Genomic DNA, 16,936 nt, shown 5'->3' with positions numbered 1-16,936 from the left:
GTAGACAAGACAAAAAATACATTTACTTAATGAAAAAAAGTGCTGAATGTTATAATTGTAAAAATATCGGTTAGTAAATTTAAGTTTGTTTTACTTCATTTTTTGTTTGTTTAGTTAGCAGTACCTTTATTCTAGCAACAGAACCTGAAATGCGGAGAATCCCTTCTGTTTCCAAACCTTTGTGTTCTAGACAGCAGAGCAACTGTAGGGAAAAATTGAATTAGCTTTATATTGAAACAAGCTACATGTATGCATAGTGTGCTCATCTAAAATTCTTCTTGCGCTATTTTGGCCAAGGAATTAACCCATCTATTTTAAACAGAATAATTCTCTGCTAATTTTGCATAAAGAGAAAATTCAGACAAATGTGTTAAGCTTTTGTATGCTAGTACTGCACAGCATAATCTTAAGGCCTTGCAGTTTCTTGTACCTCTGGATTCAATCTTTAATATATCAAGTACCGCACTTAACATTGTCTGAGGCATTTCTAGACTTTTTGAACTTTTATATTCTGCATTTATAACTTAACACTTCTCTATTTTTCCCTGATAGGCATATTGCAATAAAATAAAAGGACTCACTTCTTGAAGAAACAGTGGAACTTTAGTGTTGGGGACAATCTTCTGATCATTTTCAATCAGGTATGTGAGTGGGACACCAAAAAGTTTATTATCTGCACAGAAAAAAAAGGTTGCATTAGTACTGCAGTGACAATTAGAATTTCTGATGATTCTTCCCTTCCCCAAGTTGTAATTTTTCATCTACACTGGTATATTGGAATATAAAGATTTTTGAATGTAAGACACGAGTTGGACCTACAATCCTTCATACAGTGAGCTCTGATCTCTACTGAGCAAAAGGTCAGGAGGAAAGAAAAACCTCAAGAAGTGTCACTCTGGACTGTCCTTAGTGACTGGCTTCACATCAGTACTGGGAAAGGTTGCCTGCCCACTCAACCGCAGATTGCAAAGAGGAGAAACTACCGTAGAAAGTGTTGGAAAGTCTTATCCCCCAAATATTAAATAGAGCTTTTGTTCAAGAAAGATGAAAATAAATTGTCAAACTTTTCTCTAACCATCCCAATTTCTGCCTGATGAACTCCACAACACAGTTAACTGTTCACATGGTAAACCGTTTTATTCTAAACGTACATCATATCAACTTTATTTTACTTCAAGTATGTTTTTAGTAAAGTTGAAGGAGCGTGCATTCAACACCTACCATGTACTTTCACTTTTATTGCTTTGAGTCTCTTCACCTCCAAATCCAAGACATCAAAGAGAGCTGTAAGCTCAATTAGTGCCAAAGTGTGAACTTTTTTCATGTCCTGTGCTGAGAAATCACCCACTCTGGTTGTTCCTAGTTTATTCTTGCACATTCTGTATTGCTATTAAAATAAGCAAAATAGAGTATTTTGTTTAACCTGGGAGGCAAGGTACTGTAGTAGTATTCACAACAAGTTCTGTGAAGTTATCCAAATATTGTTCGAATTTGATAATGTTCAAGAATATCTTCTTTATTTTGCAGAATTACATCTTATTAATTCACAAGATGCTGGACATTGTAAAACATAATTAACCAAAGGAAAAAAATGAAGATAGCACAAAGAAAAATAACATCTGAAGTGTAGTTTGCTTAAACTGAAATAAAGGTGACTGGTAGAGTCAATGGGGGTAATTTTAGGAGACAATTGCGGGGGCAAGGGGGGGCTCCGAAAATCACGGAAATCCCGTTCAGGTTCAGAAGCCGGCTCCAACCCGCCTGTGTGCATGCGGGCGACCCGAAAACGGAAGTCCCGCCGGCAATTAAAGCCGGCAGGATGACAATTAAACAGCCAAATGTACCTCATTGAGCTACTTAAGGCACTTTACCTGTGACAGAGTAAGTCATTAGAACGATTTTTAACTTACCTGGGCGGCTTGCCCACTGCCTCTGAATCATGCCTGGTGAAGGGCCAGATCAGGGAACAAGAAATTAAATAAAAAACCATGGAAGGAAGTGAAAACACTAAATGAATCTACCTTTGCAACCTGCTCCAATGTCCCCCTCTTCACCCCCCGATCTTCCCCCGATGTCCCCCTCTTCACCCCCGCAATCTTCCCCCGATGTCCCCCTCTTCACCCCTCCGATCTTCCCCCGATGTCCCCCCCCCCCCCCAGCATTGCAGCTCCTGACGGCAGCCAGCCTGTCAGTCAGGCTAGTTGCCAGGCGCAAAACCCAGAGAGGACATTAATCATCATCAATCAACATACGATCATGTTGGAAACAGTATGTTTTGTTCATATGGTTTTGCCACGCGCACCTTCACCACCGCCACCTCCCCGCCCCCCCCCCCCCGCCAACCTGCCACCATTGTAAAATCGAGCAAATGAATAAGTGCATTTTGAATTAAACACATAAAGTTGCAGTGTCCCACAATTATTGCTGATTTTTTTCTTAAAGCACAAAGCATAGGCAGGAGCTCAGGAAGCCTACATGTTTAAAAAGGAAAGTCCTCATTATTATCAATTATTAAGATATTTATGTTTGGACAATGGAGGTCATTTACTTATTATGCAATTTGCATGTTCACAAACTGCATGATAAAAAAAATCTTTTCACCTCAAAAGTCTTAAGCTCTCAAACCTCCCAGGCTTTGGTTTCTGGCTCACAGGGGTCCTGGGGTGGAGGGCAGTGCTCAGAAGGGAAAAGTACGCAAACTGAGTATTCCTGAAGTTGACTCCCACTGTTTACTCTGGGAAGAAAATGTTTTAATAGATATTCTTTCTTAGTTCCTACCTATAAATGAGGAAAGAAAATGATTGTCCATAGAGCATTGCAATTTTTAAATTTTAATCATGTATATTTAAACTTTTAAAAAGTTATGATGCATATACTAACAATAATGAATTATACCTCACCAGTCAAATGTGTCCACAGTACAGTGACTACAGTGTGACTGTGGTGCAATGTGGAAGCCTTTATTTTGTCTGATCTTCTCTAAGCTTTAGATGTGAGAAACAGTGTTCAGTATGAGATCGGCATGGCAGTGGTACAGTCGATGTTCAGGCTTATTTCACAAGGAGTTAAAGAAAAGTAGCAAAGATTACTTACAGGCAAAGCCCCATCATCCTTTCTTTCTCCAGTCTCCTTTCTATATTGTATTCTGTTTCGCAAAATTGATGCTTGTTCAGAATAAGAAATATCAAAAAATATAATTTCTTTCTTCGAAAGATCACATTGTGTTGGTGATGAAGTCTCTTGTTCGTCAGAACAGGCTACAGAAAAAGCAAACTTTCACTCAGAAATCTGTGTTGACAGCAGTCGGTTATTTACTGCAATGTAATTCTGTAAGCAAAATTCTGGACACAATCGGGTATATTTTCCAACCGGCATTTACTTGTTTAAAGTAAAGGGGGTTAACACCAGCATTAAAATGATGATATACCCTAATCTCTTAACTCCTGAATCTCAATTTCAATTTTCTTTAAAGCATTCACATTTTAGTAAATCTTTTGGTTTATTTTTAATTTAAGGTTGGCAATCACTAGGAATTCACCATTAGGAATTTTTAGAAAAGTTGGCTTTGTAGTTACATGGAAAAAAAGGACGTTCATCACAGCTCTCATTTTAATCAGGGATTCCAACATTATACAGTGCCACAGCTGTGCACAAGACTCACAATTTAGCAAAATCAGCCAATTTTCTAGTTCCTCAGAAAAGTCCTCTCCCACTTCAAACGGCAATCTAAAATTCCACCCTTTTAATATATTGCAGCATGAGACTTATGGTGCATACATTTTCAAACCTGAGAGCTTTCAGGGCTCAAAAGGTTAACTAGGTGAATTTACACCTAAAAAGCAGTGGGTTATGTCTCAGCCTGGAGAATGAATCGGAATAGATTTAATTCTGTATACCTGTAATAATATCTCGAATAATTTTGGCACACCAACAGCTAGCAGAGCGACAAATGACAGGAATGCCTATCAGGAATTAATGTTAACAGCAAAAAAATATGTAGAGTACTTTGACTTCCATGTTTGAATTCCCAATATGCGTAAAAGTGAAAAGTCGTAACATCTACCATTACATTTAAAAGGAAAGAAGAAAAATTATAAAATTACCAACAAAAATAAAAACACACAAGACAAAGTAAGCCCACAGCAGAACACTCATCATTAATGAAAAAGAAATACATACGTAATAATGGACTGAATCAAACCGAACAGCAACATCTAGATGCGGAAATAATCAGTTTACAGCAGACTGGACAATGGGAAGACAGATTAGCGCAGCCAGCCTTTCAACTACTCGAAGGCCACACAACAATACTTTGAACAATATGATGACTGGTACAGAAAACAAGCAGTTCGTCTTTTGAGAAAGATTGAATTATAAAATGCCAAAGATGCACAAAAAGTTTCTCCCTAAATGTCAAGAAAAGTGACTTCAAAAAGAAAAAAAGTGGAAAAACAAAAATCCAAAGGAACGATAATTCATCAAGTTTCAAACTTCAGCCCCAAACCACTCAAAGAAACCTTGAATCTCAGCTCCTTAAAGTGGACATGGTAGCCAACACATAAACAACAGCACGCTACACAAATATGCCATATGTTTTTTACAGCATACAGTACCTGCTGAATTGTATGACCACTGAAGCATTTGAGATGAGAGAAGATCGAATCCATAGTCCCAGAAAGCATTAGCAATCGTCATTTAAGAAAGAATAACCCCCGCCTTTTAAAGAAAAAGGAGGTGCTGATAGTAAAAGTCAAACAGAGACTGCTAGCAAATGTTTTAGTGATTGGCAAGTATAGATCATTAGCCTGCAGCAATGTGGATTAGAAGAATCTAATTTTAATTCCCCACTCTGCTGAATTTCTGATTGCAATACCCTTTGCAGAAAGGCACAGAGCAAAAGCATTAGTATTTTTTCCCTTCACTTCTTGAAGGGAGAGAGGGGGAATAAAAGCAGAGAAACAGATGAGGGATCTCTAGCAGGTTGCTGTTAGCCACCTTCTTTTGGTCAAGCAATAGTGGCATTGGCAACAGCCTGGGATCACAGAAATTACAAAATCCATTCAACTGCAGCAAGGCCTGAAGGTGTTTGCCAGTAGAAAATGGGGGAAAAATTAAGATGCAGCCCTCGTAAAAGAGTACTTTCCTTCACAACAAAAAAGGTCCAAAGATAACTTGGGTGGTCTTTTTTTAATTGGCCAATGTGGAAGAAAAATTCTATGTAATTTAAAAGTTAATAAAATTCTTCTTGCTTACAGCATTCCTCCCTTCAAGCCAAACCTCTGATCAAATGAAGTTGAGATGTACCTTCTCTTTTATCTTCTCCTGGTAGCAGACGCTCAAGATGCTGTTCTGGTTGCAGTACGTCAATAACTGAACTTTGAGTATCTGACAATTCTTGCTGTTTTGAATGCCTGCTCTGAAAATACCAAGTTCCAGAAAGATATTGGAGATTTTAACAAAAATGAACAGAACTGCTAATGCAATGAATATTGTGTTTTATACATGTACTGTACCACTATTAGATCACACTCAAAATATGTAAACAGCTGTAAAGGTACATATATGTCTACCTGTCATTTAACGTTTATAAGGCAGGAGCTTCATCGACTGATCTTTTTGTACTTTATTCTGTTCAAAAGTTTTCTTACCTTTCAGCATCTTGCCATCTTTCTTACACAATCTAATTCTGCAGTATGAGCCGACAGTAACTATCAATCACAAGTGCATACCAGATGACACAATAAGAAAACAGGTATCAGATCCAACTTCTCATTCAGAATAACCACAGATGGTTCTGCTGCCAGGACTGAGGTTTATGGGTCACCAATCACGATAAATACGGTCAGCTGTGGCAGCAAATTGCCCCTTTAAACTTATCTTAAAGCCAAAGGTTCAGCTGGTTAAGGCAATCAGAGTAGTACGCTCCCCAGGTTTGATCCCCAGTCTGTGCTAAGTTAGCGGATCTCAGCCAAACTTCTGTTGGAGTGCTGAAATTGGCTGCACCGGCCTTTGGTTAGAAAGGGGTAAGTGACTGGGGTTTCTGCGCCTGACCGTCATCCAGGGACCACAGATTGTGTGTGTGGATGTCAGGTGAGAACAAGGGAATTAGGGGTTATGGGGAGCGGGCAGGAAATTGGACATGAAGCTGAGTTCGGATCGGTCAATGCCCTGTGGGTGGCGGAGAGGGCCCAGGGGCTATGTGGCCGGGTCCTGCTCCGACTTCTTGTGTTCTTTAGATTTGTGGTTGGGATCAGATCAGCCATGATCTTATTGAATGGCGGAGCAGGCTCGAGGGGCCGATTGGCCTACTCCTGCTCCAATTTCTTATGTTCTTATGTTCTTATGTAAGGGGGGAGGGCCTCCAATGCTGCCCAAAGCGAGCCTGTTAAAATGGCGTGGGCGTGTGTGGCGTGAGCAAGGCGCGTACCACATTGTTGATACTTTAACCTCCACGCGCTCTGCCCTTGTCGGGCACAGGGGGTTAAAATCGGGTCATGAGAGCTTTTAAAACACCAATTAAGATTAATATTATTTGGTAACAATAGACTGGTTACACTTACTGAAAACTTCGATCCTGCAAAGACATCCCTGACATCTCGCACAGGTTGCTTAGTCTTTATCCGCATGGACAGGGTATAATTGTCTATTCTGCGCTGTACAGCTGCAGATTGAGTGCGGGTTAGAGTAGAGAACAGGACCCTTTCATCATCATCTCTACTGTCTTCATTGATAAGAGTGGAGAGCCCAACATCCTGAAGCCAATCAACCTCAACCTCTCCATCTACAAACAAAGAAAAAGTAACATTTAGCTTTAATATTTGATTACACTTTTCTGGACTACATTGGTTACTCCCAATATCAATTTATGGGAATCTTTTTCAATACAATTTTATGGCCAATGTGTTGATCATCATCAAAGTCAACCACTTGATTGACCTTCAACGAAACCCAAGAATAATCACTTTGAAACTGATCACAAGAGCTGATAACCGGAACATTATTCAAAATGTAACTTCTGAATTCTTAAAATTGGAACATAGGTACAGGAGTAGGTCCTCCAGCCTGTACCGCCATTAAATTAGATGATGGCTGAACTGTACCTCAATTCCATTTACCCGCCATTGTTCCATATCCCTTGATACTCTCACCTAACAAAAATCTATCGATCTCAGTCTTGAAAATTTCAATTGACCCAGCATCCACAGCATTTGGGGACCTAGTTCCAGATTTCCACTGCCCTTTGTGTTAAAAAGTTTTTCCTGATTTCACTTCTACATGCCCTAGCTCGAAGTTTAAGATTGTGCTCACTTGTCCTGGATTCCCCATCAGAGGAAACAGTTTTTCTATCTATCCTGTTGAATCCTTTTATCATTTTAAACACCTCGATTAGATCACCTCTATAGCAACAAACATGTTGATCACAGCAACAGCAGGTTGGAAAATATGATTCACAATCTAACGTGTACAGACCAATGTTAAACTTGGTAAAGCAGAGTATCATTTTCAAAAACCAGTATCAAATTGTCACATGCAAGGCTTTCAACATAAAGGATTTACCATTTGCTATTCCCATCAATCAATACCATTGCAACATGTCACGAAACTCAGGTGCATCATAAGCAATTTTGATTACAACATTTTTATATACAAAGGACATAGCTGCTAGACTGGGCCTGCGGCAGGTGGTGAGCGAACCAACACAAGGGAAAAACTTACTTGACCTCGTCCTCACCAATCTACCTGTCGCAAATGCATCTGTCCATGACAGTGTTGGTTGGAGTGACCACCGCACAGTACTCATGGAGACGAAGTCCCGTCTCGGCACGGAGGACAACATCCAACATGTTGTGTGGCACTATCACCGTGCGAAATGGGATAGCTTCAGAACAGATATAGCAGCTGAAAATTGGGCATCCATGAGGCGCTGTGGGCCATCAGCAGCAGAATTGTATTCCAGCACAATCTGTAACCTCAAGGCCTGGCATATTCCTCACTCTACCGTTACCAACAAGCCAGGGGATCAACCCTGGTTCAATGAGGAGTGTGGAAGAGCATGCCAGGAGCAGCACCAGGCGTACCTAAAAATGAGGTGCCAACCTGGTGAAGCTACAACTAAGGACTACATGCATGCTAAACAGCGGAAGCAACATGTTATAGACAGAGCTAAGCGATTCCACAACCAACGGATCAGATCAAAGCTCTGCAGTCCTGCCACATCCAGTCGTGAATGGTGGTGGACAATTAAACAACTAACGGGAGGAGGAGGCTCTGTAAACATCCCCATCCTCAATGATGGCGGAGTCTAGCACGTGAGTGCAAAAGACAAGGCTGAAGCGTTTGCAACCATCTTCAGCCAGAAGTGCCGAGTAGATGGTCCATCTCGGCCTCCTCCCGATATCCCCACCATCACAGAAGCCAGTCTTCAGCCAATTCGATTCACTCCACATGATATCAAGAAACGGCTGAGTGCACTGGATACAGCAAAGGCTATGGGCCCCAACAACATCCCGGCTGTAGTGCTGAAGACTTGTGCTCCAGAACTAGCTGCGCCTCGAGCCAAGCTGTTCCAGTACAGCTACAACACTGGCATCTATCCGACAATGTGGAAAATTGCCCAGGTATGTCCTGTCCACAAAAGCAGGACAAATCCAATCTGGCCAATTATCGCCCCGTCAGTCTACTCTTAATCATCAGCAAAGTGATGGAAGGTGTCGTCGATAGTGCTATCAAGCGGCACTTACTCACAAATAACCTGCTCACCGATGCTCAGTTTGGGTTCCGCCAGGACCACTCGGCTCCAGACCTCATTACAGCCTTGGTCCAAACATGGACGAAAGAGCTGAATTCCAGAGGTGAGGTGAGAGTGACTGCCCTTGACATCAAGGCAGCATTTGACCACGTGTGGCACCAAGGAGCCCGAGTAAAATTGAAGTCAATGGGAATCAGGGGGAAAACTCGCCAGTGGCTGGAGTCATACCTGGCACAAAGGAAGATGGTAGTGGTTGTTGGAGGCCAATCATCTCAGCCCCAGGACATTGCTGCAGGAGTTCCTCAAGACAGTGTCCTAGGCCCAACCATCTTCAGCTGCTTCATCAATGACTTTCGCTCCATCATAAGGTCAGAAATGGGGATGTTCGCTGATGATTGCACAGTGTTCAGTTCCATTCTCAACCCCTCAGATAATGAAGCAGTCCGAGCCCGCATGTAGCAAGACCTGGACAACATCCAGGCTTGGGCTCATAAGTGGCAAGTAACATTCGCGCCAGACAAGTGCCAGGCAATGACCATCTCCAACAAGAGAGAGTCTAACCACCTCCCCTTGACATTCAACGGCATTACCATCGCCGAATCCCCCACCATCAACATCCTGGGGGTCACCATTGACCAGAAACTTAACTGGACCAGCCATATAAATAATGTGGCTACAAGAGCTGGTCGGAGGCTGGGTATTCTGCAGCGAATGACTCACCTCCTGACTCCCCAAAGCCTTTCCACCATCTACAAGGCACAAGTCAGGAGTGTGATGGAATACTCTCCACTTGCCTGGATGAGTGCAGCTCCAACCACACTCAAGAAGCTCAACACCATCCAGGACAAAGCAGCCCGCTTGATTGGCACCCCATCCACCATCCTAAACATTCACTCCCTTCACCACCGGCGCACAGTGGCTGCAGTATGTACCATCCACAGGATGCACTGCAGCAACTCGCCAAGGCTTCTTCGACAGCACCTCCCAAACCCGTGACCTCTACCACCTAGAAGGACAAGAGCAACAGGCACATGGGAACAACACCACCTGCACGTTCCCCTCCAAGTCACACACCATCCCGACTTGGAAATATATCACCGTTCCTTCATCGTTGCTGGGTCAAAATCCTGGAACTCGCTTCCTAACAGCACTGTGGGAGAATCTTCACCACATGGACTGCAGCAGTTGAAGAAGGCGGCTCACAACCACCTTCTCAAGGGCAATTAGGGATGGGCAATAAATGCCAGCCTTGCCAGCGACGCCCACATCCCATGAACGAATAATAAAAAAAACAAGATGGATACTTTATAATAAGACTTGACTTAGATAGGTTATGTCACAGATCCAAAGGGATCATTTAAACCACATGTTTAGCTTTGGTACAAACCAATCCTAAGCTTGTGTGGTGTAAATCTGAAGTTAAGACCTGACCAAAGCAAAACAAAGCAAGACTCCCTTCCCACTCTGCTTCACTTCGCAGTCAGGTTGGGCCCTGACTCTGATGTTAACTTGTATTTACATCATAACTGTAGCATCGGTGCAAAGTGAAACCACGTCACACTAATGCCACAATAACAGTGTGAATGTCATGTTTTAGGACATCATCACAGTTGCTTTGAGTTAGTTTGAGCAGCACAACCCATTTCAGAAACCCAGGCCGATATTATCAAGGCAGATGCAGTTATGTAAATAGATTGCACCACTAAGACATGACTGGTTTGCTATTGGAGATATATTTTCAGTGATGACAGCACGTTAGTCTGGAAATTATTGTGGGCCACCTTATCGGACAAACGCTTACCCTTTCATGGTGAATTCCTCCCACTTTTTTAAACTCAGGCATTAACCCATTTATTTTTAACCTGTTAAAATAGCAGAGAAGGAAATTTGAAATGGGTGCATTAATCATTCATATACCATTGCTCACAGTAATTTCCAAGCTATTCATTTTATGATCTGTAAGAAAAAAATTGTTCAAAGGATAGGCATAAAGGACATATATAATTAAAACTCCTTCACTGGATTAATTTCAGAATCTGTATCTGCTGAGTAAACATTTGGAATTATGATACAGGCCTCCAAAATCTTCGACAGCCATTGTCTGATCCCTCCCTCCCCTCATGAAAGATTCCACACCGACATCAGGGAACCCATCTAAAATACGCAAAAAAGCTTCACCATAGAAAATTGCCTGGGGTCAGGGGTGCGATCTTGTGGTGGGTGGCACTCACGCTCTGCTGAAGATTCGCAGGGATTCTGCAAAAATCTGAAGAAAATCCAGGCCTACAAGAAGCAATTCCTTGGTTAGTCTAGTTCTAAAATTCATAATTCTTCATAATGAAATGCAAAGGATTCTCATTATGGTAAAAGTCACATTCTTGTTTTACTATTGTCTTTTCAATGAATCACACTTTCTGGAAGTATATCATAGACATTAAGTGTAAAAGGGGTGTTATTAGATGGATTTTGGCACCTAGAATTTGAACTACTGGACAAGTCAATCCCAATTTGTGCAAGCAACATTCCCTTTACACACAGATTTGCACTGCAAAGGTTTGCACTTAAGCTAGATACTCCATTTGTTTCATTCTACGGTTATGTATTTTTGAAGCCTAACTTTCTTGTGACTAACCATCTGGTGTTTTCACATCCATATTTTCATCTGGCTCGGTCCAGCGGCTCTCCTTGATGTTCTCTACTTCAGTCCAGAAGTCATCCATTGACAGGTTGTCCAATGAATCCTGAGAACTGGAGCAGTCAGAAGAAAGCTGCTCCTGAAAAGGCTGTGATTGCATCTGGCTCATGATTGAAGGACTTGACTCACTCCTGGTGTGCATATAAAAATAAAAACATGCCTTACACAGATGTAAAATACTTATATCAACATAATGTGGACCCTTCTTTTAATAGTGAGGCACAAGCAGTAAATCATTTATCCATGCTTCTGATTCTATTTGCATGAAATAGAATTCTAATTTCCATTATTGCCCCTTTAAAGAGTTGAAGGCCACATCCAAAAGCGATAGAATGTTTTGGAAATAAATGCATCTAATGAAACAGAATGTTAACATGCACTGACCAAGATGTTCAAGTCAAGTGAATTTTAACTAATTTACATGCTCACCACGGGCTGACAGACAGATTCAATCTTAGTTTATTTTGTGTGTGATTCTGTAAAGTTAATTCACGACCCCTCCCATTTACATTTGTTCTATTGGATCAGGTAAGGAAATTGCAGATCATTTATTTTCAAATTCTTTATCAACTAATGCATTCCAACATCCTATAAGTTATTGTTACTCTATCATCCCCCCAAGAGAGAAACAGTTCCATTCTTATTTCTTATTCTAATCGAATATTGTTTGATACCCTGTTGACCTTACTAATGTTCATATTGCAGCCGCAAGATGACCAAATGCTCGAATTTGGCTCTCCCAGTTACATGTTTGCAGCTGAGAGTCATGTTTTTTTCATATTTCAAAATATACTTTATTCATAAAATTTGTAAGGGTACATACAATACAATTCAAGTCACACTTCAAATACAATACAGGTCATACAATTTGCAACGGTACATACAGTACATACAGAGGCCTGGACTAATAATCCGGAGTCATGAGTTCAAATCCCGCTACGGCAGATGGGGAATTTAAATTCAATTAATTAAATTCAATTAATTAAATAAAATCTGGAATTAAAATACTAGTATCAGCAATGGTGGCCATGAAACTACCGGATTGTCGTAAAAACCCATCTGGTTCAATAATGTCCTTCAGGGAAGGAAACCTGCCGTCCTTACCCGGTCTGGCCGACATGTGACTCCAGACCCACAGCAATGTGGTTGATTCTTAATTGCCCTCTGAAATGGCCCAGCAAGCCACTCAGTTGTAAAATCTCACTAAAAAAAGTCACAATAAGAATAAAACTGGACGGACCACCCGGCATCGGACCACTAGGCACCGGACACGACAAAGGCAAACCAAGCCCAGTTGACCCTGCAAAGTCCTCCTCACTAACATCTGGGGACTTGTGCCAAAATTAGGAGAGCTGTCCCACAGACTAGTCAAGCAACAGCCTGACATAGCCATACTCACAAAATCATACCTTTCAGCCAACGTCCCAGACTCTTCCATCACCATCCCTGGGTATGTCATGTCCCACCGGCAGGACAGACCCACGAGTGGTGGCGGTACAGTGATATACAGTCAGGAGGGAGTGGCCCTGGGAGTCCTCAACATTGACTCTGGATGCCATGAAATCTCATGGCATCAGGTCAGACATGGGTAAGGAAACCTCCTGCTGATTACCACCTACCGCCCTCCCTCAGATGATGAATCAGTCCTCCTCCATGTTGAACACCATTTGGAGGAAGCACTGAGGGTAGCAAGGGCACAGAATGTACTCTGGGTGGGGGACTTCAATGTCCATCACCAAGAGTGGCTCGGTAGCACTACTACTTACCGAGCTGGCCGAGTCCTGAAGGGCATAGCTGCCAGACTGGGCCTGCAGCAGGTGGTGAGCGAACCAACACAAGGGAAAAACTTACTTGACCTCGTCCTCACCAATCTACCTGTCGAAGATGCATCTGTCCATGACAGTATTGGTAGGAGTGACCACCGCACAGTCCTTGTGGAGGCGAAGTCCCGTCTTCGCACTGAGGACAACATCCAACGTGTTGTGTGGCACTACCACTGTGCTAAATGGGATAGATTCAGAACAGATATAGCAGCTGAAAATTGGGCATCCATGAGGCGCTGTGGGCCATCAGCAGCAGCAGAATTGTATTCCAGCACAATCTGTAACCTCATGGCCTGGCATATTCCTCACTCTACCGTTACCAACAAGCCAGGGGATCAACCCTGGTTCAATGAGGAGTGTGGAAGAGCATGCCAGGAGCAGCACCAGGCGTACCTAAAAATGAGGTGCCAACCTGGTGAAGCTACAACTCAGGACTACATGCATGCGAAACAGCGGAAGCAACATGTTATAGACAGAGCTAAGCGATTCCACAACCAACGGATCAGATCAAAGCTCTGCAGTCCTGTCACATCCAGTCGTGAATGTTGGTGGACAATTAAACAACTAACGGGAGGAGGAGGCTCTGTAAACATCCCCATCCTCAATGATGGAGGAGTCCAGCACGTGAGTGCAAAAGACAAGGCTGAAGTGTTTGCAACCATCTTCAGCCAGAAGTGCCGAGTGGATGATCCATTTCGGCCGCCTCCCGATATCCCCACCATCACAGGAGCCAGTCTTCAGCCAATTCGATTCACTCCATGTGATATCAAGAAACGGCTGAGTGCACTGGATATAGCAAAGGCTAAGGGCCCCAACAACATACCGGCTGTAGTGCTGAAGACTTGTGCTCCAGAACTAGCTGCGCCTCTAGCCAAGCTGTTCCAGTACAGCTACAACACTGGCATCTACCCAACAATGTGGAAAATTGCCCAGGTATGTCCTGTCCACAAAAAGCAGGACAAATTCAATCCGGCCAATTACCGCCCCATCAGTCTACTCTCAATCATCAGCAAAGTGATGGAAGGTGTCGTCGATAGTGCTATCAAGCGGCATTTACTCACCAATGACCTGCTCACCGATGCTCAATTTGGGTTCCGCCAGGACCACTCGGCTCCAGACCTCATTACAGCCTTGGTCCAAACATGGACAAAAGAGCTGAATTCCAGAGATGAGGTGAGAGTGACTGCCCTTGACATCAAGGCAGCATTTGACCACGTGTGGCACCAAGGAGCCCGAGTAAAATTGAAGTCAATGGGAATCAGGGGGAAAACTCTCCAGTGGCTGGAGTCATAACTAGCACAAAGGAAGATGGTAGTGGTTTTTGGTGGCCAATCATCTCAGCCCCAGGACATTGCTGCAGGCGTTCCTCAAGGCTGTGTCTTAGGCCCAGCCATCTTCAGCTGCTTCATCAATGACCTTCCCTCCATCATAAGGTCAGAAATGAGGATGTTCGCTGATGATTGCACAGTGTTCAGTTCCATTCGCAACCCCTCAGATAAAGAAGCAGTCTGAGCCCGCATGTAGCAAGACCTGGACAACATCCAGGCTTGGGCTCATAAGTGGCAAGTAACATTCGCGCCAGACAAGTGCCAGGCAATGACCATCTCCAACAAGAGAGAGTCTAACCACCTCCCCTTGACATTCAACGGCATTACCATCACCGAATCCCCCACCATCAACATACTGGGGGTCACCATTGACCAGAAACTTAACTGGACCAGCCATATAAATACTGTGGCTGCAAGAGCTGGTCAGAGGCTGGGTATTCTGCGGTGAGTGACTCACCTCTTCACTCCCCAAAGCCTTTCCACCATCTACAAGGCACAAGTCAGGAGTGTGATGGAATACTCTCCACTTGCCTGGATGAGTGCAGCTCCAACAACACTCAAGAAGCTCGACACCATCCAGGACAAAGCAGCCCGCTTGATTGGCACCCCATCCATCACCCTAAACATTCACTCCCTTCACCACCGGCGCACAGTGGCTGCAGTGTGTACCATCCACAGGATGCACTGCAGCAACTCACCAAGGTTTCTTCTACAGCACCTCCCAAACCCGCAACCTCTACCACCTAGAAGGAGAAGAGGAGCAGGTACATGGGAACAACACCACCTGCATGTTCCCCTCCAAGTCACACACCATCCCGACTTGGAAATATATTGCTGTTCCTTCATCGTCGCTGGGTCAAAATTCTGGAACTCCCTTCCTAACAGCACTGTGGGAGAACCTTCACCACACGGACTGCAGCGGTTCAAGAAGGCGGCTCACCACCACCTTCTCAAGGGCAATTAGGGATGGGCAATAAATGCCGGCCTCGCCAGCGACGCCCACATCCCATGAACGAATCAAAAAAAATTCAACGGTCCTGGTACAATCAAAATAGTTACGCACCATACATTGTACATACAGTTCCTGGCACCCTGGGGTGCCTCATTTCATTATAGTCATTGCAGTTTACAGGTACAGTACATTGCGTTACCTTCATTTATCATTTTACATTCTGGCCAAGGGGGTTTTTCCCTGTGTCAGGTGGCAACACTCACTTCTGGACAGCTCCTTCAGCTGGAAGACCAGCATGTTTCGGGTGGACCAAAGGGCCTCTGTCACCGAGTTGATGGTCTTACAGCCGCAGGTGATATTTGTCTCAGTGTGCGTCCTGGGGAACACTCTGTCGAGCACAGCGTCCTGTGTTCTTGAAACACTTGGGGTGAACAGGGACAGATAACAAAGCATCTCTCTCCAAGCCCTCTGCACAAAGGGGCAACTCATCAGGAGGTGGGAGACGGTCTCCACCCCACCACAGCCTTGAGGACAGCTCGTGGTGGCACTGGGTGTGCGTGTAGGAAGGACCGCACTTGGAGGGCCTTTCGCACCACCATCCAGGCTGCATCCTGGTGCCTATTGGTCAGTTCCTTCAACGAGACGTTCTGCCAAATGGCACTGACTGTCTGGTTGGGGAAGAAACCGATTGAGTCCACCCTCTCAGTTCCTTCCAGGTCTCTGAGAACCTTTCGTGTCGACCACTGTCTGACGGCCTTGTGGTCGAAGGGGTACCTCCTCGGGAAAATCTCCACCTGGGACAGGTGGGGCGGGGGGGAATCAGACCAGCTGGATGGAACATCCTGCGCCTGCTCAGCCAGCATGGCCAGACCCAGTCGTCTCAGTGTGTTGGACAGGTAGAAACCCAGCACGCAGTGACACTTGGTGTTTGCGTACTGGGGCTCTACACATATCCTGAGGCAGCCACACACAAAGGTGGCCATCTTGATCAGAGCGGCATTGGGGACGCTCTGCCCCCACTTTGTCTGCGGTCTTGTACATAGTGGTCCTGCAGACGCATTCTACCTTAGACCTCCAGGCAAAGTGGAAGATAGCTCGGGTGACTGTGACGGTGGAGTTGTGGGAACTGGGCCAGAACCTGGCCACGTAGAGCTGCACCGCGAGTACCTCACACCTTATCACCAAGTTCCTGCCGGTTACGGAGAGGGATTGTCCCACCCACATACCAAGCTTCTATTTGGCCTTGGCGATCCACTCCTCCCAGTTTTTTCTTCAGGTCAGGGCCCCCCCAAACCAGTTCCCCCGCACCTTCAGGTCATCGGACCTGACAGTGAAGGGGACAAAGGATCAGGTCTCCCACCTGCCAAAAAACATGGCCTCGCTTTTATT

General features: G+C 44.1%; 1 protein-coding gene across 3 annotated transcripts in view; it reads right to left on the bottom strand.

Moving 5' to 3' along the window:
- Positions 1-16,936, bottom strand: part of LOC137335197 (rho GTPase-activating protein 18-like) — a 120,288-nt gene that overhangs the window by 10,331 nt on the left and 93,021 nt on the right. For all 3 annotated transcript variants that reach the window (XM_068000411.1, XM_068000409.1, XM_068000410.1), the window contains exons 2-8: positions 11,382-11,575; positions 6,561-6,781; positions 5,305-5,416; positions 3,094-3,257; positions 1,222-1,387; positions 582-673; positions 125-202 (exon numbers count right to left, since the gene is read on the bottom strand). In XM_068000411.1, coding sequence (XP_067856512.1) covers positions 125-202; positions 582-673; positions 1,222-1,387; positions 3,094-3,257; positions 5,305-5,416; positions 6,561-6,781; positions 11,382-11,553 — 1,005 coding nt within the window. In that variant the 5' untranslated portion in view covers positions 11,554-11,575. The remainder of the gene's footprint in view (positions 1-124; positions 203-581; positions 674-1,221; positions 1,388-3,093; positions 3,258-5,304; positions 5,417-6,560; positions 6,782-11,381; positions 11,576-16,936) is intronic.

This window comes from Heptranchias perlo, chromosome 19 (assembly GCF_035084215.1).
Source record: "Heptranchias perlo isolate sHepPer1 chromosome 19, sHepPer1.hap1, whole genome shotgun sequence".
Lineage (NCBI taxonomy): Eukaryota > Metazoa > Chordata > Chondrichthyes > Hexanchiformes > Hexanchidae > Heptranchias > Heptranchias perlo.
This window is presented reverse-complemented; position numbering and strand designations above follow the sequence as displayed.